The sequence below is a fragment of the Sylvia atricapilla genome, chromosome 1 (assembly GCF_009819655.1).
Source record: "Sylvia atricapilla isolate bSylAtr1 chromosome 1, bSylAtr1.pri, whole genome shotgun sequence".
NCBI lineage: Eukaryota > Metazoa > Chordata > Aves > Passeriformes > Sylviidae > Sylvia > Sylvia atricapilla.
Window position 1 is genome coordinate 82,590,081 of NC_089140.1, and position 24,754 is coordinate 82,614,834.

Here is a 24,754-nt window from a genome sequence, read left to right on the forward strand (position 1 = left end):
AGATGTAGGTGTATAAAACTAAACCAACCTCACTAAGCAAATAAAATTGCCACTTTTGTCATTGGTGAGAATGAGACTTCTATTCAAAACACAGTTTTGGATATCCCTTATTTTATAACAGTCAATTTATTTCTTCAGGACTCAGCTAGGACATCTGAACTAGTTTAAAATCATAACAATCTGTCTTCTCCACATTGTGTTTTCATTAAAGAGTAAGATTTACAGTTCCTAAAGTAATGAAGACAGTATATTCTACCTAAGGACTTGATATACTTTCCCATCTGCATCTCAAAATGTATAAAGTAGTATTTGTTCAAGTTATTACATTAATAAAGTATTGAGTAATCAGAGACTGTGTATTTTTTCAGCCTGATAAATTATAGCAAGGATATGTGATGATAATGCCATTTCTTTGGGGATGAGAGTACTGGAAAATTGTCATTCGTTGCAGAAGACTGTCATTCATCATTAAGGACAGTTGTGAAGTGTAGGCATAAGGGATCTGGAAATGGTCATGAAAGGTATCCATCATTGTCAAAGTTAACCAGAATACTCCATGGGCAATAGCTTTACTTGTATAACTTTGTCTTTGAAAGCAGGTTCAAAGGCAGTCAAACTTTCTGTTGTCAAAGTAGTCAAATGAATTTTCAAAACCCCCTAGAGCAAGCAGCTGGGATTATTGAGCAGCTCACAGGATGCTGGTATTTGATTTGTAAAAGAATCTGGACTAGAGAGATACTTTCATAAAGCACAGATCTGAGTTCAAGCAGGGGTGTTGGCTATCCTTTACTGTCGCTGAGCCCTTGAGGTGTCAGGATTGTGCAGAAACCAAAATGTTGTCTAATGTCTCCAGACTAGGGGGCATAGCAGTTCGTCTATATCTCTTCTTAAATGAAACAGAAGAAAATCAGTACACGATTTAGGCTGACGACCATTGCCAAAAACAGGCAAGGGACATTATTTCAGCAAAATATGGCAGTATCTCACTGAAGTTAGAGCTGACATAATTTCTAGTTATGCTTTACAGTGTCTTAGTGTACTGTGTCTGATTGGAATTGAGTTAAATTTCTTCATAGCAGTCTCTAGGGTGCTGTGTTTTCGATTTGTGACTGAAACAATGCTGATAACGCATCAGTTTTTGGACTATCACTGATTTGTGGTATTTGCGGTGCCAAGGCTCTCTCTTTTCCCATTTCCCTGCTGTGAGTAAGGTGAGGATGAGAAAGAGGGTGTGAGGGGACACGAGTTGGACAGATGAGCTAAATTTACCAGAGAGTTATTCAATGCATGGCAGTAAAAGTTTTTTTGGAGGTAGCTGTTGCTACCAGTGGCTGAGCATGTCTGCTAGTGGGAGATGGTGAGTGATTGCCTTTGCATTGTCTGGGTTGGATTTTTTTGCGTTTTAGTTGGTTTGTTTATTTGCTCTGAGTTTATTTTTCTTTGTATTTCCTTTACTGCTTAAACTGCCTGTATCCTGACCCACAGTTTTTCTCTCTCTGTTTTCCTATTCTCTTCCCCACCCTGCTGGAGGAGGGGGAGTAAGGCAAGCAGCCTTTTGGTGCTTGGCTGCTGCTTAAGGTTGGCAATGAAAATAATGTAAAATAAATTCAGAATTATTTGAACATTTCTAAATGCAAATGTTAGAGGTAAGTGGCAGTCCATTGATTAAATTAGTTGTAGCAGTTTAAATATTGTTAGCTTTAAAAATGCAAAGCACCATGTAATATCTAGCAGTTTGTTTCCTTTGTGGACAGTTTTCTCAAAATTTTAGTTTTATTTCAATTAAAAAACCTTAGACTAAAACTCACCTTTGTGACAACAGTTTAAAATTTTGTTTTTAAGTCAAGGATGACTGTGTGTGCAGACACAGTACATGCATGTATTATAATACAGTCATGCGTTATTAGTTCATATATAGCTGGAACACACGATAGACAGTTATAGTTATGTAGACGTATACAAAGTATGCAGAAAAATGGTTAGACTGAGCTTGTAGTGGCTGTTTGACAAGACCTTTGAAGTCAAATAGCCTAGAGAAAATGGAGGCCAACAAAATTATCATAATCCACAGCAGGCAGTATATATGCAGAAATAATCAGGAGAGCTAAGAGCAAGTCCAAGAGGTGAGCAGCTAAGCATGGATAAATGACAAAGTAATCTGAACATATGCAAAAAGTAGGTGATAGGCTAGTGAGCAGTCTCATTGGCTTGTTCAGGAACCAATATTGTGGAATTAAGATGCCAGATTTACTTAGGAGCCAAATTATTTCATTTTGTAATGTTTATTGAATTAGGAATTTCTGAGAGATACCAACTTTAGGACTTTGGAACTAGTCCCTTCTGGCAGTAAACTACAGTTGGGACCCCTGAGGTATAGTGAAAATAAACTGTAGAAAATTCAAAATTGATTCATTATATTTTTGCACACTGTGATACATAACACTTGAAAATTTTGCCATATAATGTTGCAGAGACTATGAGTACTGGAATATGTTTTACAAAGCCAAAGAATGTTTATTAATGGATGCATAATATGGACAACTATAGTAACAGAAGTGCTATTAAAGCTTATATGCCTTTGAACTCCTTTTATAAGCTAGCCTCTGTAAGTGTGGGTGTGGAAGCAGGTTGATTCATAACTACTTTTTAAAATTGTTTAACTCTTTCTCTGAAACAGCTGGTGTTAGCCATTTTGAATTATATTGGGCCAAATGTGACATTGCTCCTGTTAGGATTGGTGAGACCAACTTGGTACGGTACTCATAAAGCTCATTTAAAAGCTAATTTACTAAGAAATTGTAGTTGACAAAAAGCAGTCCTTAATAGTGAAATATCAGAATGAAGAGTTTTGTGAATTTCAGCTGGGTTTCAACTCTGCCTTTTAATTATCTTTGTGAGTGATGCTGAAATAAATATAACCTTGCTGATGGGAAAAAAAAAGGACAACTACAGAATTGTGATAAGTAAGACCCATCCTAAGGACTGAGTTAGATTACTTGAAAAGCTAAATCCATCCTAAATAAAGGGTATTTTAACGAAGGCAAATGCTAGGCATGTCTGCGTAATGGGCAGCAATATCCTGGAAAACACTGAGTTATCTGCTGATCCTGGTAGAGAAACATTTTAAGACAGCTAAGGTGATTTATATTTGAGCTTAATGTACAGAAGGATGCAAAGAGATCATTTTAACTGTCCATTCATAATTGATGAGACTGATGCTACAATACTAGTACAACCTTTTTGCCCACATTTTTACGTTTGAGTGACTTCAGGGAAAAATAGGGAATTCAGAATGTGAGCAGAGAAGAATTAATCTTGGAGGTTGGCAGTGAAGTCCTTATAAAGGCACCATCAGGGCTCCTTTAATATAGTTTATAAAAAAGAAAGAGAAGTATTTTGATTAAAGATCCTAATTATTTTAAATGCATGGAGAGGAGAATATTGTTTGTTAAGGTATAATTCTACCTTTTATTTGGGCAGAAGAGAGAAATTAAATAAAGGAAGCAAAAAGCAAGCAAATAACTGCAATCTATAGACAGGCAAAAGTTAATTAGCAGCTGGAGTTATTCTGCCCAGGGAAGTGAATTGCTTCTCCTGGTGCATTTGACACAAGACTTGGGTCTTTGCAGAAAATATGCTGTACGAAAGGGTGTTATTGATTTCCGCACATGAGCAGCAGAGTGGAATTTGATGTCTTTTGGTAGATGATCAAGTGGTTTCTTGTATTCTTAAGCAGTATCCTTTTATCCACTAGGACAAATTGAATTCACTGTAACTGCAAAAGAAAGGCTTCACAGTGATTTTTACAATAACCTTGAAGTTATACTTTAACATCCATTTTTAAATGGAGCTCACTTCTTTCAATTCCCTGTAAAATTTGCATAAAAGAACCTCGGAAATATTTCAATACTCCACCTTGCAAAGTGTAACTTGAGAAAAATATTGTAGACATGAAGCATCAATGTCTCTGTTCAGAAGAGGCTGCTGACATGAATGGCAGTAAAATTTTCAAACTTTTGCTATCTTCCGATAAGGGGAAGATAAAGTGTAAATTTCAATCTTCTGGTAGCCTAACAGTGTAGGTAACACTGCCTTAAATTCAGCACTGAGTCCTGAAAAAAACTGTCAAAATAGCTGGTCTAAAGATCTTGGCTACATTGTATTTTCCTTCAGCTTTGTTTAATATTGTTTTAATTACTTTCTTGCAGGAAATGTCATAACTCTTGCATGTGTTGAAAACTTAATTTAATAAACGCTTCAAATATTTAGATTTATATTTATCAGAATCCCATCTTTGTTCCTTCATCCTTTCAGGACTCTCTGCAGCATAGAATAAGGATGGAGCATCCTTATAATATTACCTGTCAATTGTCACAAAAAGCTGATTTAAAAATAAGATCATTTGAGTTACTTAAGATTTATACATGAGTTTATTTTCTCAATGTGTAACTGTAAGTCCTTCTATCCTTCTGAAAGCCAATGGTCAGTTTCTTCCTCCTTCCTCAAATGTTTCATTTTTTTACCCACTACTTTCTTCTCTCATCCAAATATTTTCCCTACCAGTTGTTTTCTTTGGACATCTTGGAATCTCTCTTAGGTAGGCTTGGGCATTAGAGGACTGCCAGGAAAACAATGGAAATACAGCTGTTTTCTAGTAAAGGATGCTGCTCTTACAATACCAAGAAGCTCATCCATATTGCCAGCCTTTTTGTCCTTGCATTTATCTCCCTATTTTCAGACACATGAGGGAAGTTAACCCTACTTGCCTTCCTCACAGTGACCTTCTGCTATCTTCAGCTCATGAAAAAAAAATGGTCAGTAAAGCACTTTCCAAAAGGGGGCTCAATTGTAAAAATTCTGCAAGTAGTACAGAAACAGAGAACAAAACAATAATGTTTGAAATTTGGATAATCAATTTATCTGCTCACAAAAATATTGTCTTGATGGAATTGAGGCATTTTCATTAAAATAACTTTATAAAAGGGACTTAGTAGCCTCTTTCTTGTAATTTGGGGTTTTTTTTTGCTGGTTCTTAAAACGTATGAATCTCATTTTGAGTGGAAGGTTTGCTTGAACCAGTCAATTGTGTTATAGATAGAGATTCAAACTTCAATAAGTTAGAAACTGGAAATAGTAACCTTTGTACTTCAATCTGAGAACAATTCAGGAAAGTTGTTGCAGAGCCCCATCTTACAATGGAATAGAAGATGCCTCTTCTAGCCAGCCTGGTGGCAGAGGATACTGCTTAGGATAGAAGCAGCAGAATCCTCAGGGAGACTTTAAGCTGTGGCCGACCAGAACTGGTATGCCTGCAACCTCTGATGGTGGTGACTATATATTGAATTTCTATGTATCTCAAGGACCTTTTAAACAGAAAATTAGTGTTTGATACTGACATCTTGGCGATCTTACTGCCTGATATGCATGTATGAGAATATTGTGAACCTGATTTTTTCTGACAACCTGCTTCCTTGACTTTGCCATAATCTGAATTGTTTGTGTGTTGGTTATTAACACTGCGTGCTTTAGAAGTAAAACTTTGGTAGCTCTTCTGCTGTTCAGATTTTTTTTTTGAGGTGGGAGATAAAGAATACATATCAATGCATTGAGAATGCTTTAGTTATCAAAGGTAATTGGTAGAACATGAACCCCCTTAACATCTTGAAAAACAAGTGGTCAGATCATCTCAGCTGTGTAGCTCTTATGTCTTGTTTATAAGACCGTCTTTGATTTCCTATTGACAGTGTATTTCTTCATACAGCAATGTTTTCCCTCATACTTGCTAGTGCTCCCTTACTGTGTGTGTCTATCTCCCTCCAACATCTTCTTTGTGGTCCAAGATGTGCTGTTTTCTTTTGGTTCCCATAAGTTATTGAGGCTATCTCAACAGCTACAGACTGGAAAAAAACTGTTTTTAAAATCCCGTCTTTTAAATAAATATTCAGAAGACACCTTTTTCCAATCTGAAGGACTACTTGTCTTCCATTTCATGCTGTAATTATTCTCAAGTAGCTAAAAAAAAATCAGGAAAGAAAGAAAAGCATATAAGGAAAGTGGAACTCTTCCTCAAAAGATAATTGAGATCTGGCAGTCATCATTCCTGTGTTCATTTGCTGCTTTTGAGAATGACCTGCATGCGCTTTTTGCAAGCATTCCACATTTTTCACATTTGCAACATCACCAAAAGTCGGTATTCAGTAAGTGGTTTAGGTGGTAATCTGTTTTCCAAAAAGCAACTGGTATTTAAACAGCAATGGATTGCCTGGTAACAACAATGATAGGTTGCCCAGTGTAATACTAATGCGACTTTTGCTAGACATTTAGTAAAACTTTCTTCCTATTTAAACCATTCAATTCTTTTAGAGGATGTTCTTTTTGCTGTTCAGCAATCTGATTTTTCCAAAGATATATCTCATATTCTTATATCTCATATCTCAAAGAAATATCTCATATTTTTATATCTCATATTCTAGATAAACTGTTATTTCTCTCCTGCATAATATGGGGCCTGTGTGTTGGAGAAAGTTTTCACTCTTACATAGTCATCACAAAGTCATTACATATGGTGTCAGAAAATATTTGTTGCTAATAGCTAGTCTTTAGGTTCTATATGAAAATTAAATTCTGATGGTTTCTTGCCTTGCTTGAGCTTTACAAGTGGAACATATATTTTATAGAACTTTTTGTGTTCATATATATATATTTTTTACAGATGAAAGCATGTATGTGTGCGTACACACATGCATACAAGTGTTTTAAAACAGTTTTGCTTTATTAATGCTGTTGTATCAGCAAATAGAGATGCTTTAAATTCAATTATGTAAGTAATTTAAATGATCAATTTTTTAAAGAAATGCTTATCAAGAATAAGACACTTTTCATTCTGAAACAGAACATTGCTTAGGGAAGGGCCTTCATGAAATCTCCCTGACATCTTGCCTCATTTATTGAGTAAATACCATATGTATGTAAAAGGTGTATTATGCATCTTAGTCCTGCTAGTAAGGCTCTCTTTGAAATTGATGCTTCTACGTGAAACTAGATTTTCACCTGTCCAGTGCCTTCTCAAAAGTATCTCCTTTGGTGAAATTGTTGTGTCTGCTCTGTTGCTAAAACATTCCTTTTGTGCAACAAAAGCCCACAAAGACTTTAGCAATATTCACACACCTGTTTTCTCAATACTAGCAACATTGTTCAGTGCTACATGTTTGGAGTTTTGTTATATTTTTTTCTCAAAACTAACGAAACACTGGTTTAGGAGCTACTGGGACAACATATATAAACTAGCTTCAGTATGAAAGGCAGTGTGTGGAGCACTTAGGACTACACCTTTTTTACACTTTTGATAAGGTGGACTTGTTACACGGTGATACAAGATGTATATTACACTGTTGGTATCAAATTCTTCATTTGAAATATTAATAGGACTTCATGTACACCTGTGTTGGGCTTCTGTATAGGTAGAAATTTTTAGCCATGTAAATTTTTTCTCTTTCTATCTGTCTCTACATCTATTTTTCAGTTTATTTAGGTTACCATATTCATTGGAGACATTAGAAAAAATGGAGCAGTTGGTTCTGCTAATCCAGATCCTTGAAGCTGTTTAATACCACTATTTATGAGATTACTATTTATGAGAATGCCTGAGGAACAAGATTATTCACCTAACACATTTTTCGTTTGTTTACTATTGCTTCAGGTCTGAATAAAACATACCTCCTGCAGAACTTGCAGTTTTGAATTGTTTCCCTGCACAAACTTTGATATGATTTTTTTATTAATAGAATAACTCCAGTAGAGATATGATCTAAAAATATCCCTGATTGTGGTGGCTGCAGTATTTTAGACCAAGTTATTTGTTTGTATTAAGATAATACTTGCACAAATTCTGAAAGTTAAAGTGGGTCAGAATGTCCTTGTCTGTCACGGTGAAATGTGGGCTCTGCTGAAGTTGTTTCCTCTGTTTAATATCTGAGTTTTCTCTGAGCAATTCCAAGAGGCTTCTTCCAGAGTGCTGTTCACAGTGTTTTCAAAGGCCACTCATGGCAAACTGAGCAGCTGCATGAGAGACGTCATCTGCAGTACAATGATGGACAATTGCTATCTAGAAGTTCCGTTTCTGGGAAGCAAGTAACCAGTGGGAAATGTTTTAGAACACCTGGTTTGAATATATAGTTCTTTCTTCTGTTGTTATATTTAATCTGTCTAGTTGGAAATGCTGAGATATTTATAATTAAGTCTCACATGTAATGTTATGGGACGTGGTAGAGCAAACATTCAGATTTTATTGCTGTCCTGGCCTTCCACCAGCTTTTCACCAAACACAGCAAAAGTACTGTGGGTGTTAGCCCTACTGCCTGCATTGGATTCAATCTTGAAATGTTGTAACTTGAGCCTATAGGTTGAATGCAGTGGGTTAAATTCAAGCAGCTTTCTGAGTATTGATTTACACTCCTAGAAAGGAAAGGAAGCAGCCTCAGTAAGTGTGCTGCTTATTGCAATAAGAGGGTACATTCTAGCGCACAAAATGTATCTGATGGTTGGTTACCTGTGCATGCACAAATGTATTCTTTCTCTTGGCTGAGTCTGACATGGATATATAGATACCTATGAAATTAATTGGGATTTTTTTATTTTGCAGTTCTGACAGTTTTGTTTCTCTTCTACTGTTGTACCTTTAAAGAGTACAAACGGAAGGTGCAGATAAGCTTCCGTTCTGTAGCCACATTCTGTACTTTTTTCAGCTCTTCCTTTACCTGTCTTCTCCTCCATATGGGAATTCATTGCAGGTAGATCACTGCAAGGAGATAGTACTGCAATAAAAGGATATATATTTGCACAATTATCTCCTGCAAATTGAAATTAGCATAGTTGTTATTGTTGCAAGTTAGTCAGGCAGAAACTCAAAGTCAGAGACTTAGAGTTTTCAATTCTGCAATAATTTTCTTTTCCAAGACACGATAATCTGTCTACCTGACTGAATATTTGTCTTTTTGTTTGTTTCCAAAGAATATTCCCATCCCATAATGATGAAGTTTCCCTTGCTACAGTGAAGCTCACCACAGAAGCCTAAAAAAATACTTGGTATTTAGATACAACTTCTGCTTCGGTATGGTTTAAGATATGGTTTCAGTATGGTTGGCAAAAATCCCAACTAGAATAAAGAGAAGAGATATAAATTATGACAAAGCAGAAAAAAACCCATGGAAATATAACAAAAGAGATCGTTTTAGGTATCAAAAATGTAAAAAAAATTGAAACCCTTTATTTATGAATTACTGGAACTGTGCATTCAGCAGTCTGTCCTCCTCTCTCACCAGGCCCAGACTAGCTTAGGTGGCCATTCACCAGATTAGCTTGGCTGTCAGTGTATCAACTGTATGTGGATCTCTGTCGTGTCTGTAGGGTGATGGATAGGAAGACAGCACCATTGTTCCCTATTTCTTTGTGGCCATGTACTGTTTGTGTTCTTATGGTTGGAAAAGGCAAAGAAATAGTGGTTTGCGCTCAAAAATTAATTCCCTCCATTGAAAGTAATGACAGCGTTTTTATAACCTGGAAATGTTCTGTTCCCAAATAAATATAAACTCATTCAAGTTTCTGCTATGGCTATGTTCCTGCCCATTTCCACACTGGTAAAAACAACAAGGGCTGTTTTGACACCAGCTCACACTTGAGCAGCAACAAGGATGTTGTTTTTTCCTAGCTACTTGTAGTAGCTATTATTGTTTATTGTGTGAGCTGCGGTGCCTTGGAAACCAAATCTGAAGTCGTGCCCTGTTGTTCCAGACACCCTACAGACTAATAGTAAGAATAAAAAACCCAAGTCCTTACCACCTTTGACAGTTTGCAGTCTAGTTTTAAGACTGAATGCAATGAGTAGATAAAACAGACAAATAGGTTTGGGAAGGCAAGAGTATAAAGCAGGTCCATAAATTAAAAGCAGAGGCCACAGTTCACTGTCTTTCTGACTATTTTATTTACTTTCTAAATCCATTTGAACTTACTTCCTCAAATTTGCACTTAGGGAGTGTACATATGTACATCTGTTTTAAAGTTTTTTATTTACTGCCCCACATGAGGTGCTGTTGCATGGTGTGGCACTTTTAAAAGATTTTCTGTTATTTGACATGAGTGATGTGAAAGATTAATGTGTTTTTGTTTTTGTTTCTGTTTTTTTCTCCACTGGTATGAGATTGGGTATCCTTGTGCTTAATAGGGGGTTAAAACAGTCAGGAAAGTCTGTAGGCGTGTATATTAGTTATATATTAATTAAAGAGGCTGGCTTTCTGTTTTGAATGGGTGTTTCAGATATCTAAATTCATATTTCACGTAGTAGAAATATAATGTTGGCTATAAGTAGTTGTGATTGTAAACATGTAAAGGAAGGGTAAACAAGAATCTAATTTTTAGTTTTAAACTACTTTGTATAATCAAGAAGAAATATTTTGCTTGCATTCAGTGGTGCTCATCTCTTCATCTATTGTTCATACCTCTCGTGTGCTCTAACTTTGAGAAAATGCAAGTTCTTGAAATTAAAGGATGATATTCATATTGTGAACAAGGCTATGTTTTGCCTGGAGACAAAATAAGGACCTGAGTTGTATTATTTTCCACACTTAGAATCTGTTCTGAATATTTTGTCAATCTCTGCAGCAGCTTAGTGCAGTGGCAGTTGGATGTTTAAAAAAGTAGATTCAGATAGGGACTCTGATCAGTTCACCTAGTAAACTCTACAAAATTTGGAGAGTTTGAGGGACAGGAATAGGTCATTTGCTGCATTTAATGATCTCTTTAGAATCTATATGATGTATTCTATTCAGGTTATTTTAAGAGTTACTTTATTGTATATCCTAATGTATTCTCTTCAGTTGGGTTAATTAGTACTCAAAAATTAGTCCTAAGTTTAATTATTTCTCTGCTAGTTGCCTATCACAAAACTATCTCATGGTAGGGTTAAGGTCCAGGAGGAGTAGAGTATTTTAGATTGGAGCTTGAAGTGTTTGTATGAGTCACATTTCATGTGAAACTGTAAGCTGAAAATTCCTTGTTTTAACAGTTCTTCCTCTTCCAACAAAACAATAAAAAAGAGTGGAGCTCATTTTTTGGTGGACAGATTTACAGAATCAGAATCACAGAATGATTTAGGTAGTAAAAGACCTCTGAGATCATCAAATCCAACTTATGACCTAACACCACCATATCACCTAGACCATGGCAGTGAGTGCCATATGCAGCCTTTTCTTAAACACTTCCAGGGACAATCACTCCACAACCTCTCTGGCAGCCCATTCCAATGTTGCATCACACTTTCTGTGAAGAAATTCTTCCTAATGTGCAACCTAAATCACCCCTAGTGCAGCTTAAGGCTCCTCTATTCCTGTTGCTGGTTTCCTGGTTGAAGAGATGGATCCACACCTGGCTACAAACTCTTTTCAGGAAGTTGTAGAGAGTGATAAGGTCACCCCTGAGCCTCCTTTTCTGCAGGCTAAACAAATCCAACTCCCTCAGCCACTTTGCATAAGACTTGTGCTCCAGGCCCTTTGTCAGATTCATTGTCCTCTGGACATCTATTTTCCATTGCCATTTAATTATGTGGCTTGTGTTATCTGTACAATGTGTTTACTCCCTACAAAAAACCGGAATTAAAGTCTTGGATGCGATGAGTGATGCCCAGGCTGAAATGCTCTTGCTTAGATACATGTCTGTCACTGCTTGGATAACAATGCAGCAAATAAGAGTAAAGGAAATTATTTCATGGATGAAGGCTTTTTGCTCTCTAACACCTGGATGTTTTACCTTTTCCTTTTGCACAAGCCCACTTTATACTTCTGTCTTTTATTTCACTAGTAAAAATGCTGTCCAACATGTCAAGTGTGAGGGTACTGTACAGTGTTTCTCCCTCTAAGATTTAAGTGCAATTTTATCCTACCAGTCCTTCTGCCACTTACACATTGCTCAGAGTAGATAATCCCTGCCCTGTTCAAGCCTGACTTAAAGATGTATTTCTTCTAAATACAGTGATAAGTTTAAAAGGAGTTTTCCCCATTCTTTTCCTAAGCTTTTTGCATACAAATGATTTTTTTTCATTGTCCCTTATTCTAGGAAATAAATAAAAAAGAGATTAAAGAGGCTCCTTTATGAGTTTGCTAGCAGTTCTTCTAGGAACAAGTTTTTAGATGGTGAGATTTGGGTGTTGGATTTTCTTCTGTGAGAGTACGCAGCTCATTTTTCTGGTTATGCTGGTTCTTTCTTGATTTTTCAATAAGCATCAGGTGTATTGGTCAGACTATCCTTTCCGTGGTCATCAATATGATCAAATATTAAGTGTGTCAGATCTTGAACAAGAATAGTACCTTGGATAAAGGAAGGAAATCATCTAATCAGTCAACTGCCTGGTTTGAGGAAAAGGGCTTGGGAGATCTGGGTTGTGAAGGGGGTTCTTTAGAAGATTGGGGAGTGACAGATACTAGTTCCTTGGCTTTAAAACATTGAATTCTACTGATGAACTCTACAGTTGCCTAGATCTCTATTACTCTGCCTCAAAGGTCTTCAGGCCCATGCAGAATTCTCTTGTGGGACTAGTGAATCAGAATGTAAAGCTAAATTTTTAATTTAAACCCTACAGGTCTTCCTGTCAAAAATGTGACTTAATTGGATTAGTCAATGTGTATGGAGTAGGGAGAAACTTTAAGACAGGAAATTCTTAAGATGGAAACAATTTGAATCAACTTTTTAGAGGAAATGTTCACAATGCCTAAAATTAAAAATAGCCTGAGGGGAGGATTAGGAGGATTTATGTCTAAAAACCCCCTAAGGGAACTTATCTTGTGAAATTCACCCCCAAATAAGTATTCTTCTGATCAGCTTTGGATAGAGAGAACTCATTATTATATATCAGCAAGAATCAGTCATAGAATGAAATACAGACCAGATGCATTCCCATTATACTTTGCACCATCAAAGTGCCTTTATTCACATTCCCCATATGAAAATCTGTCTTCAAAATCCTCCTGGAAAAAAAATCAATATTATATTAATTTTTATAATGAGTATGAAAATGTGCAAGAAGAGGAAGGACATTTTTATGTCTTCTAATGAAATGCTGTGCACAGATTGGTAGGCTAGCACTGCCTCTGGGCCAAGATAGACTGTCCTGAAATGTAGAATGATGTCAGTTCATGTGCTCATCTTAGAACTACTTGTTGGCACAAAACTTCTGATAAGCCAATAAATATGTACTGCCTCCCAATGCAACCAGTTTCATATGACCTAGCTTAACTGAATTGCCAGGGTATTGGAGGTCCACTATTACCTTCCCAAAATCTGGATCTACTCTAAATGACTTGTCTAAAGGCCAAAGTGACAGAAGTAGAATTGAAAATGTATGCTCCTGGCTGTTAATTTATCTGTTACATAGCCCATCTTTCCTTCTGCACCATGAAAAAAGATTAGAATTTCATTGTTTTCTAGAACTGCAAAATACAGGAGAAAAGGACCATCCAATACCAAGTCAGAGACTTTAACAATAAATGTTTCTGCTCCTAATTCTAGAGTAGTCTGTAGGCAAGGATTTTGATAATCTTAATTTCTGGATTTTAGGATTTGTTCTGTTTCCCTGTACCTAATATTAACCTATATGTATTGGAAACTAGCAAAAGTCTTGTCTGTGATACAAAGGATAGTCTGGATGAATTGGGAAGTACAAGTTAATTGTGAACATAATTGCAATTCTAGTGGATAATTGCAATTGTAAGTCAAGCAAGACAGCTTCTAACACTTGGGTCAGGTTTTTAATGCTGTGATCTAAATTATTAATGAGCATATTTTCATAAGCTTTCTGTATAAAAATTGACTTCATAACAGAGAGGTCAGCTGGTCTTGTCTTCTAGCCTTTATGAATCTCTGATAATCAGACGCTGTTTTCCCATAAATGTATGCTGGTTTTATGCATCCTGACATACAAACCAGACATAGGTCGTGAATTACAAGCTTTATGAAGCACAAATTAGTTCTGTAAGTTGTAGTTGAAAAAGTGATTTAATACCTTGGGAATCTTGAGAGCCATATTGAGTCTATTATGGAAGGCCCAATGCAAGCTACTTTTCACAGTGTGGCTGCAGTCAGATGAAGTGGTATGATGCATAAAGAAAACAAGCTGATCAAGAATGTGTAACACTATTGTATAAATCAGTAGCATTTCCACATCTGATAGACAGTTGCACTAAACACATTCTATCTTGAGACTGATGCAGTGTTAATATAAGAGGACTTCAGACAAATAGCAAGGTTGATTAGGACTATAAAGATTTTTATAAGAGGACAGTGAAAGGTTGAGAATATTTATGCAGGAGATGGATTGAAAACTTCTATAGACTGTCTCCTAAAGGAAGATTTAAGAGCCCATCCAGTATCATCAAATAGAATAAATTCAAAATAAAAAAAAAAAGGAATTTTGTTTTGTGCCTGAAACACAAATAAATGACAGAATTCTAGGTCATAAAGATGAAAACTTAAGATAATTCAGAAAGATATTTGACACTCTTTTAAATTAGAATTTTAAACAATAAACATAGGAGGTTTCAGAAAAAATCAGGTTTCAGATAAATCACTTTTTAAAAAAGCAGTGCCTGAGTCAAACAGTCAAACATACACTTCCACTATAATGGTTTATTAAATCTTCTTGGGTTGTGTCTTGGCTCACTGGCATTATGAATATTGAGTAAGAGTCAGTATATTGGACAAAATGGACAATTATTTATATTCATGGTGACAGTTTCCCTTCCTTTGGCGATCTGAATTAAGTTGTTATAATTTTTTTCTGCTCTGTTTGTCAAAAAAAATGAATGAATGGCAGCTCTGATTTCTTTTTCTGGGGACAGAAAGTAGATGTCATAGTTGCCTTTCAGAGATTCAAAGGGTCAAATATTTTGAAGGCTCTTTCATTCGCATCTCGTGCTAATGATTTATAAGCATGTCTGGGACTACAGAAAATACTTAATTCTGTGCTTGTTTTCTGGCATTTTGCTACTTAGATAAATGAGAGATGGTATACCTTAGAATTTAAGGATGTTGACCTGGAAGCACTTCCTGGATGTGTTTTAGTCTAAAAACACTCATACCTTGAAATTTTTTCTGCCTCTGAGTGTCTGAATTTCTGTATTGTGACAACTATTGAGAAGCTTACCATGATAATATGAACTTAATACATTCCTAAGAAGTTCTCTTAAAAAATATTCTTAACAGGGGTGTTTTCTCCTCCTACTCCAATTCACAGAACAAAAAATTCCAAGCCTGTAATGTAACCTTTCTTGATTAAGGCACTTCAAAGCTGAATCAGAATCTGAATTCTGAAGCTACTTTTTCTCTTTACAGATTCAAAACCTTAAATCCCTGTCAAATTAGCAAGCTGTGGCTGTGATTAGAACATCTTCAAGAGAGATTTCTGTTCTATGGGATTTTCTGGGGAAAAAAGGAATAAGATTTGCTTGTGGAGTTAAAGGAATAAATACTAGAATTTCCCTTCCCTTGCCCTCCCCCTAAAATAACCCCAAAATTAATTAGAGTTAATTATGGTCTGTTAAAATCAGAGAATAATAGTGTTGAAAATGCAGGTCAAGCAGGTCAAGAGCAGGTTACCTAGTGCCATGTCCAGGCTGGTCTTTAGTTTTGTTCTCTTCACAGTGAAATTTATTTTCCTGATTTATGAAATCAGAATTTCTCAGGTACCAGCTGGTGATTGTTGCAGCTTGTCCTCTCCCTGAGCAGAGACGAGCAGGCTCCCTGATGCCACTAGGGCTCTTAGGTGCTGCTAAAGACCTATTCCTGCTGCCAGGAGGTTCTGCTTGTCCCCAGTGCCTGATATAAAGATGACTCCAAACAGGGTGGATCCCCTCCGGGTGCAGGTATGCACACACATCTGTGTTCAAAGGTATTTTAGCCAGTGCTGTGCTTATCTTTGCCCCTGAAGGACACCTTGACTAACCAGCTGCTCCTCAGTTGGATCTGGTGTCCCTGTTCTCAGCCTGCAGGGCGGCGCCAGCCGTCAGTCCAGCCAGCGGTCCTTCTTGTCCTCCACACCCCGTTTGACTGTGGGAGACCATGTCACAGGCTTTTTAAATCAAAATAAACAGCATACACTGCTCATCCTTAATTTACTAAACTAGTCCTGCACTTGTGCTGAGCTCTCAGGTGACGCAGTTCAAATATATCATGTTTATTCCTGGTAATTTCTTGTTTTTCATATCTGGGGTTTTCTTTTATGGAGAATTGGACATGTGACCTTCCCAGGGACTGAGGGTTGATTAACCTGTAAGTAATGAGTGCAGAATTTGAGCTGTTTTGTTCAATGACCATGGTTAGAAGTTTGGCTTATTAGCTGATTATTTTTTCTCCCTGTTTCTCTTCCTTCTTGGCTAAAAATAACCTGTTAGAACAATGCAAAGAGTCTGGGATTAAAATTCTGATAACTCAGAAAAAAACTGTTCTAAGAGGAGGACAGTTAATTTGAGGTTACTTGAGAACATCTGCACGCGTAGCTGTTTAAATATGGAATGTGGAAATACTGGTTAGAGTGTTCTCAATACACAGAAAGGAAGGTAATAAGAGGCAAATCATAAGTGTTCATAAAATATGGCATTACTTTGGGCACTCTAATAAACAAGCTATTCAGTCTTGCTACGGTACAAATACCTGTGGTAGTAAATCTGCTAGACACTGCTATGCTGTGAGGAAGGAAAGAGGTTGAAGGACATTCAATTGGGCAAGGCCACAGACAAGATAAGAACCTGCATGTACCTAGAAGGCATTAGGGGCTAAAATGGAAGCAGAGTGACTGATGTGATTCACAAGTGTCTGATAGAAAATGATAAAATAAAATTAAGGGAGAGTCTATTGGGAAAATGATTGATTGGTGAGATGTTAATAAGCTGTAGACACACTCTCATGTGAATCTGAAGGACAGCCCATGAGCTCTGAAAACTGAACTGACTAACAGATATGAGGATTTTATCAGTCCCATATGAACAGGGAAATGAAGGGAGTGCTTTTATGAGAATCCATGTGCCTAGCAGCCGTGATGCTCTGAAGAGGATACATTGATATTTCTACGGAAAAGTTGCGGCTGATTCTAGCAAGGTAGATGAAGATATTAGTGCTAATACAGGCCATGTTTGTCAGAGTAATCAGTGCAGGACTATAGGGAATACCTAGGGAAAACAGTATTCAGTAAGCCATTAGCTGTGCATGGGAAGCTATAGAGATGTGTTAACTGAATATCTGTTTTTCCTCATAGGAAGAGTTAATTGGTTATTTGATTATACTTGAAAGTGGTATGGTCTGGGGCTATACTATTCCATTCAGGAGAACATGCTAGGTTTATTGGTTTGATTTTATTAGAGCTAAAATACTTTTATGTTCTATATTTGGCAGTGTAGCACGTGAAAGTCCAATTTGGTTTCCTTGTTTGTCACAAGGCTGTTTTCTCTGTCTCACTCAGATGTTTCACTTGCGGGAGCCCCGAGTGTGTGTGGAGCCCACCTTGTTCTCATACAGGTTGTTGCCCTCCTGATGAAGAGGTTTCAGCACATAAGGCGAGACTGGAGAGGCAGCCTGTCCAGCGTGCTGCTGCCTGTCCTCTTTGTCGCACTGGCAATGGCCTTGTTTAGCGTGAAGCCGCTGGCGATCGATTATCCTCCTCTGAGGCTGACACCAAGACTTTATGACAATGCAGAATCCTTCTTCAGGTAAAGGGCTCATCCATCATCATCAAAATCCAGGGTTCTGGGACCTTTGCCCTTGAGTTCTCCTATTTTAAAGACTTATTTGTATCCTAGAAAGAATGATAGGTCTCTTTTTACAGTAGTTACGTGCGGGTTTTTTAGATGTTTAATACACTTTTATAGATTATTGTAAGGGAGAGATAAAATTTGGGAACTTTTTGTGAACGGTTTTCTGGAGGAAGGGCAAAGACTTTGGAGAAGATTGAACTCAAATCAATACCAGCCACGACCATTTATATGTAAATGAACAAGTGCATTTGAACAAGCCTTTGCATGCTTAATCTTAAGAAATTGCTTCGGTCTGAAGTTATTTTCTCAAAACAATTCTTGAGTTTGAAAATGCCACACAGCATTTACAAAGCTTGCTGCTCTTCTAACTCAACCTAATTTCTGTATGTTCAGCTTTGAAACCAACTAGATTATTTATTTTTTATTTATTTTTTATTTATTTTTTATTTATTTTTAATGTGCATTATCTATAGAACTAGTCAGTATAGACTGCTAAGCACACATATAGGTGTGCAAATATACAGATGAACATAACAAGATGATATTTGGATTTATAAATATAATATAAATTTATTTTTTAAGTATAAAAACACTTTAGCAATTCCAACCAGTAGGAATGCATGATTATAAGGAAAAGGATGTCCATGGGTAGATCTTGGAATTTATTTAGCCATAATTGTAATGATTTTTCTTTACATTTTCACACAGAGTTTTTTGAAATTAGATTATTTTGGTATGTTTCTTTTGCATGGATTTTATAATCCTTTAATTTCTTAGAAAATAAATATGACCTTGAGACTGAAGGTTAATAGAGCTAGACATATTAACGTGCCTTTATTTCTTTTCTGTTTTTATTTTTCTTTCCTCTTCATTTCTTATACCCCTTATGGCCTGCTTTGATCAGTAATGAAGATGATGACCTACGAAAACTTCCTCAGGTTCTGCTGGGATATTTCTCTGATTGGGAGCACACATGCATGCATTCACAACACGGGTAATTGTAACTAATCTAACAATTTCCTTAATTTAAATTTTGAACATTGGATTTTTTTTCTCTCTGTGTGATGGATTATCTTAGGGTTTTTTTGGCAGAATGGTGTTAGTGACAAATTGGTTCTGATAAAGGAGCTGGCATCCAGGTGAAGAAAAAAGTAGACTTTCCTGTTAAAGATCTGATCCATACAGCTTAAAAGTCAGTGGCAGTTTTCTGATTAATTTCAGGATGATTTTGATCAAGCCTGGTGTCCACATGAAGGATGAATAGGCAATAAGGAAAATATTTCTTAGGAAGCATTCTAGATTTCCAAATTCAGGAATACAGTGGTGACCATATTTTAATAATTGCTGCAAATATGAGACATGAAGCTCATTTGATGCATATATAAATAATTCTAATAAATCAACTTTGATAAAAATGAGTAAAATTTGTGTCACTCCAGACACAGCTGCTGCTGTCATCAAGTGCTAAGAAGGTGTTCAGCATGCCAGATCTGCTCATTACTCTCTGGATTTTTTCTGTTAAGTGACATATTCCTTTCAATTGTTAGTTATAATTTTATTATGTTTACTCCCATTAGAAAAAACAATTCATGCTGGCATACGGAATCCATGTCACCTCAGGATTCATGCAGATGCGTGTCTGAACAGGTATGTACTTTTTATTTATTTGTATATGTAAAAAATATGCATGCGTATATTACTTCGAATCCTTGGCTGTTTTTGAAGGGCTAGTGAAAGTGATGAGGCAATAAATCCTCACAGGTCTGACTATTTTGTGACTGGAGATTTACTTCTGTTTCACCTAATAAAATGGTATACAATTTTCTTGTTTATATATAGGAACACATATGCACTAGGAATGGCTATAGGTTGATTCTGTTATTTCAGATCAGAGACAGGTGAACTATTTTCAGTAGATGCAACTTTAAATATGTTATAGGACTCTGATTGAGAAAAAATGCCATATAGAACAAGCTTAAAAAAATAACACTTCCATAACACGTGGAAGACAACCTACTTTCAAAGGGAAAGGCAGGTGAACCTAGCTGATAGAACCCACAAGGGAATTTACACATGAATGAGATTTAATAGAGTTTGCTTTTGGTTTGGATTTTGGATTTCAGAATATAACAAGCTTCAAGAAATGAAGGATTTTGAAAAGCATAATGAATTTCTGACCTTCTTAACTAACGATTTTTCCTGCTGACTTGCCCGGAGTTGAGTAATAAACAAAAATATGGAACTGTGTCTGAGGTGACAAATGTATTTCCCCAAACAGGAATATCCTACAAAGGAAGTTTCTTTTGTTTATAAAGATTTAATTATTTAGAGTAAGAATTGCATTTGAGATATAGCAATACTGTTTGGGGAAAATGGAAAGAGGAAACCGGTTATTTACTTTTTTGAATAAAGAATAAGTTTGCCTCCTTATACTCAAGAGATTTATACTTAAAATACAAGAAGGTTGAATAAAATACAGATGGAAACTTTAACCCAGGAGAGGTCTATTATCCATGAAAACTGAAAGGGGAGAAGTCACTTGACAGCGGAGGTGGAACATATCTGTGAGCTATATAAGAGAAATCTTTGAGAGTGAATTTTTATTTTCTGTAGCGTTGAGACGTCAAATAAGAATTAGATTTTGACATAAAGCACTTTGTAAAGCTTCTGAAATAATTGAGTTTAATATTTGTCACTATTGCTTGTGAGAATGTCCCACTGAATCACTAGAAGACATCTTTTTTTATTCTTCTCTGCAGCTCATCAATGAAATTTTTAGAAGCTTATGACATTAATTAGAATCTTTCTTTCATCTCATATTTATCTGGTGACTATTTTGTGTTTCTTCTCAGGAAAAACAAATAAAAAGGATTCTTGCCTTTTTCATTGCTGTAAACATTCCTAAATATATTCCTATACTTTTTGATGTTTTCAAAACAAAGTGACTGACAGGGCTGCAAGAGAAATCAAAGGGATTTCTAACATGTAGGTGGCACAATCATTTGAGTTGCTTTATAAACATAAAACTATTCATAATTTATTGAAAATCTGTTAAAGCTGCGAAATGCAAATCCAGTTAAAAAGAAATGCTGTAAAATTTACATAAAAATCCAAAAATAAGGCTAAATGTAGCGCCACTCTTGTTAGAAAGTGCTTTACTTATTTTATGTATACTTTTTTTCCAGATGTGCTCAAGTTTCAATACTACTGCTCCCTATGTGAAGAACAAGAAAGGACATATTTTGTATAATCTGTCGGGATTCCCTGTAGAAGAATATTTAGTGAGGTCTTCCAACAAAACAAGGTAACTTAAAATGTCTAGGCTTTGTTTATCCTTTGTGTACAAACCCCAGAGTCCTTCCTGATCCAAAGCATAGACATTTGTCATGGAGAATGTAAGGGGTTGTTGTCTTTATCTGGTGATTGTTATCACGGAGTAGAGTTAGGCTGCTATTCAAGGTAACATGAAAGACCCTCAGTGGTCACATCCCAGAACTTTTTCCAGCAGCTGCATGATGATTACCTCTAGGCATACTCTGGAGTTTCTTCCACATGGTGAGTTATTTCAGCATCTCAGAGATGCATATCTAAACCAGGTGAACAATATAATTTCCATTCCTCAGAGACTCAATCAAATAGAGGTGGATATGGTCCAATTAATATTTTCTTTGAAGTAATAATGGCTGGTATGCCCCTGGCAATACTTCATATTCTGTGATATCAGCAACAGAAGTTGTATCTGCTGTATTTTGAAGTTTATTTATGTGCCTTTACAACTCAACCGCTGCTGATAATGTCAGTGGAAATATTTAGACCATGTAGGTTTTTATCAAGGAGAAGAAAGTATTAGCAATATATGTATTAAAGAAAGGTGCATCTAATTTGATATAAATAGAGGCGAGCATCTTTGGATGAAAGATGTGAGCTAGTATACAAATGGTTTAGGAAGGAATAAAGCTGTTTAAGGTGCTTCTGGAAGTCAGTAATACTTCATGTGCTCACAACTCTTCATGTTGCTCAAAGATTTCAGCGTTCAGAAAGCAAAATTTCTTATCTAAGAGAATAACTTTTCTGAAAAAAACCAATAATATTCACCTGATTAAAAACTACACTGTCCCCCTCCTTTTTAATGAGGCAGGAGTTTGTGAGGGGTGAAGTTTTTTAAGGCAGATAATTTTGAAGTTTTTTAAGGCAGATAACTTTTTTGTTACTTTAATTTCTACTACCAGATATGGTGGTTGGTCTTTTGGAGGTATGAAAGCTTTTGAACTTCAAGATAAAAAATTGAATAACACCAAATCTCAGCCTCTGGCTAAGGTAAGAGTTGCATGTATGTGTGCGCATCTGTATGTGTGTATTGATTATTTTTTGAGACTTCAGACATCACAGCACTTGGCAAATAATAAATCATTACATGAAATCCTTGCACTTGAATAATTGGGAAAAAAATCCTCTGTCTCTTAGTCTAACTCTCTGTTTATAATCCTTGATGTATTCTCCTATGTTTAAAACTGAGAAACAGTTTTAAATGAGTCAAATGATATACTTTTTTTCATTTTTATTTGTTCCAGTGAACTCACTTTCGAATCAAAGCTTAAAACTTGCTTTTAGATAGTCAGCCAAATAATATTTTTTGTTTGTTTTCTACAAAGAGCTGATGTCAGAATTGGGCAAAGTGCATTGAACATCACAGTAATGGGTTGCTGTTGGTGCTTTTTCATGCCTACAAGGGATACTTTACTTTGCTTAATTTCTCTCACCACCCTCCTCCTAAGAGTAACAACATCTTCTAAGAGCAGCTCCTTCTGCATAACAAATATACTATTCTTTTCTCAAAAGAACATTTCTAAAACATTCCAAGGAAAATAAAACCCCCTGCACTGGTAAGTGTTTCTTAGCCTCCAGGTGTCATCCCAAGTTTTCACAATATGGAGATACTGTACCCTTCCACTGCATGCAAAAAGGCCTTAAGGAAAAGCCCTATATTTCAGTTGTGCTTACAATGATCCTTCTTCTTTGATTTTTGGGATCCATTCAAATGTAGATGAACTACAAATAGAGGAACAGCAGTCTTGGAGAAGTGTTGATGCATATCAGTGAGAGGTCTCTGTTTTTGAATTTGAGGCAAACGAGATTTGTTGAGAGGAAGCTGTGCATTTTCCGGATTTAAGATTAAGATATGAAAGAAAGGTGCTTCTGCCTTTAAATTTTTTTTAATGTAAATATAGATTTTATTTGCTTTAATTAAAAAAATGAAAACAAGGAACAGCGTAAATAAGCTCCATCGCAAAATCCATCTTGAGACAAAGGGTTAGAGAAAAATACAGATTTTTTTTTCCAGTCCGGTGTAATTTCATGCTTAGTTTTGCATGAAATCACTTCCTATTTTTAACACCTTTTCCATATAACGTGTTGGAAATCTCCCTATTTATATAGAAATCTGAGCATGTATAGATTTTGGTGAATTTTGTATAATTTTGGTGAATTGTAATCTGTCTTCTAGTCCCATATATTTTATAGCTGAAACTCCAGTTCCATCATTCTTTCATGAGAAATCTGAAAGTTTTCAGCAAGATCTTTTTTCTGACTTCTGTTTTTTCTTGTATATCTTTAATAATTTTAGACTCTTGTTTTGACATGCTTGCAATGTGGTTTTTTTCAGGTTCTTTTTTTTTGGTATATTTAGTATAGAGCTCCATCTGCCATCAGGACAGGGATAAATTGTATTTAAACTCTTAGTAAGTAAGCTTCATATTTTAGACCCAAAGCAAACAGTGAAGTAAATTTATAAAGGGCATTGTGTTATCAAAAGCATCTCCTGGAAATGTCTTTCAAGTGCTGCAATGTCAAGTTATTGCATTAACCTTTCAGTAACTAATGACCAGATTTTTACTTTGACCTTTCAGGTTTGTTCATGAGACAGTGACTGTACCATTTACATAGCCTGATGTGAAAGAAAATGAGAAATTTGCATTTGAAGAGAATTACTGTATGATTCACTTCATTTTAGAAAATTTCTGAATCCTAATATATTCTCCTTCAGTACTTGAAAAGCCAACATTTTTTCCAGTTCAAATTAAAAATATTTATTTAGTTACTATTTTGCTGCACTTAATCATACTGTGCTGTATATACTACATGCATGCAATATGCATGCACATAAAGCATGTGTACATGTGCACATAAGAGAGATAATATACCTATGACATGACTAATTAAACGATGACTGATTTGCTATGGCTGATTAAAAATATTGATTATTGGCATTCATTGATAATTGGTGCTATGTGGCAAAAGCATAACTTCTCAAATTTTTGGTATTTTTCATCACTATATTCTCTGGCTTTCTTTGGTAATATGGCCAAAAATTTGTTCCATAGTGGCTTCATAGTTTTTTTTTAAATATCATAATGGAGTATAGGAAGAACATGTGATAATTTTAAATACTGCTGAAAGATAAATTGCACTGTTCACATGTCATTTGGAAGAGTACATTTTTTCCAATCCCAAAGGTTGGGACTTGAGGTTTTATAGTACAGTAATTGTATAAGCGTCCAGAAGAAAAAATTGCATCTTTCTAGTTTAATATCAATCATGAGTCTGGTCCAGCAATGCTTAGGGACTTTTCTGCTCTTTCTCATCCTTTTTTCTTGATAGGCTATATGTTAGCTGAAATGTTAGTCTAGCTTTATTCTGGAATATTAATGGAAAGTAAAAGATTATGTAATAGTGTAAAACACATCTTCACAGATCTTCAATCTGATGTGGTGAGGGATTGTGTTTTTCTTTGGGAAAGAATTTTCCTAAGTATGGATAGAATATAAAATAAAATTTCATTATATTGATGTGTATAGGTTTTTGTTCCTCAGCTCTTTTCTGCCTTCTGTAAATAATTACCTCTGTGGCACAAAAGAAACATGAAAGGTGTTTCAGCTAGAGCTAATGCATTTCCTTTTTTTTATATT

The 24,754-nt window shown here is 35.8% G+C and overlaps 1 protein-coding gene across 1 annotated transcript in view; it reads left to right on the plus strand.

Moving 5' to 3' along the window:
* The window catches only part of ABCA13 (ATP binding cassette subfamily A member 13), a 173,374-nt gene that overhangs the window by 83,798 nt on the left and 64,822 nt on the right, over positions 1-24,754 (plus strand). Inside the window, exons 36-41 of the mRNA XM_066326804.1 lie at positions 17,498-17,744; positions 18,694-18,783; positions 19,367-19,436; positions 20,083-20,085; positions 20,975-21,093; positions 22,019-22,106. Coding sequence (XP_066182901.1) covers positions 17,498-17,744; positions 18,694-18,783; positions 19,367-19,436; positions 20,083-20,085; positions 20,975-21,093; positions 22,019-22,106 — 617 coding nt within the window. The remainder of the gene's footprint in view (positions 1-17,497; positions 17,745-18,693; positions 18,784-19,366; positions 19,437-20,082; positions 20,086-20,974; positions 21,094-22,018; positions 22,107-24,754) is intronic.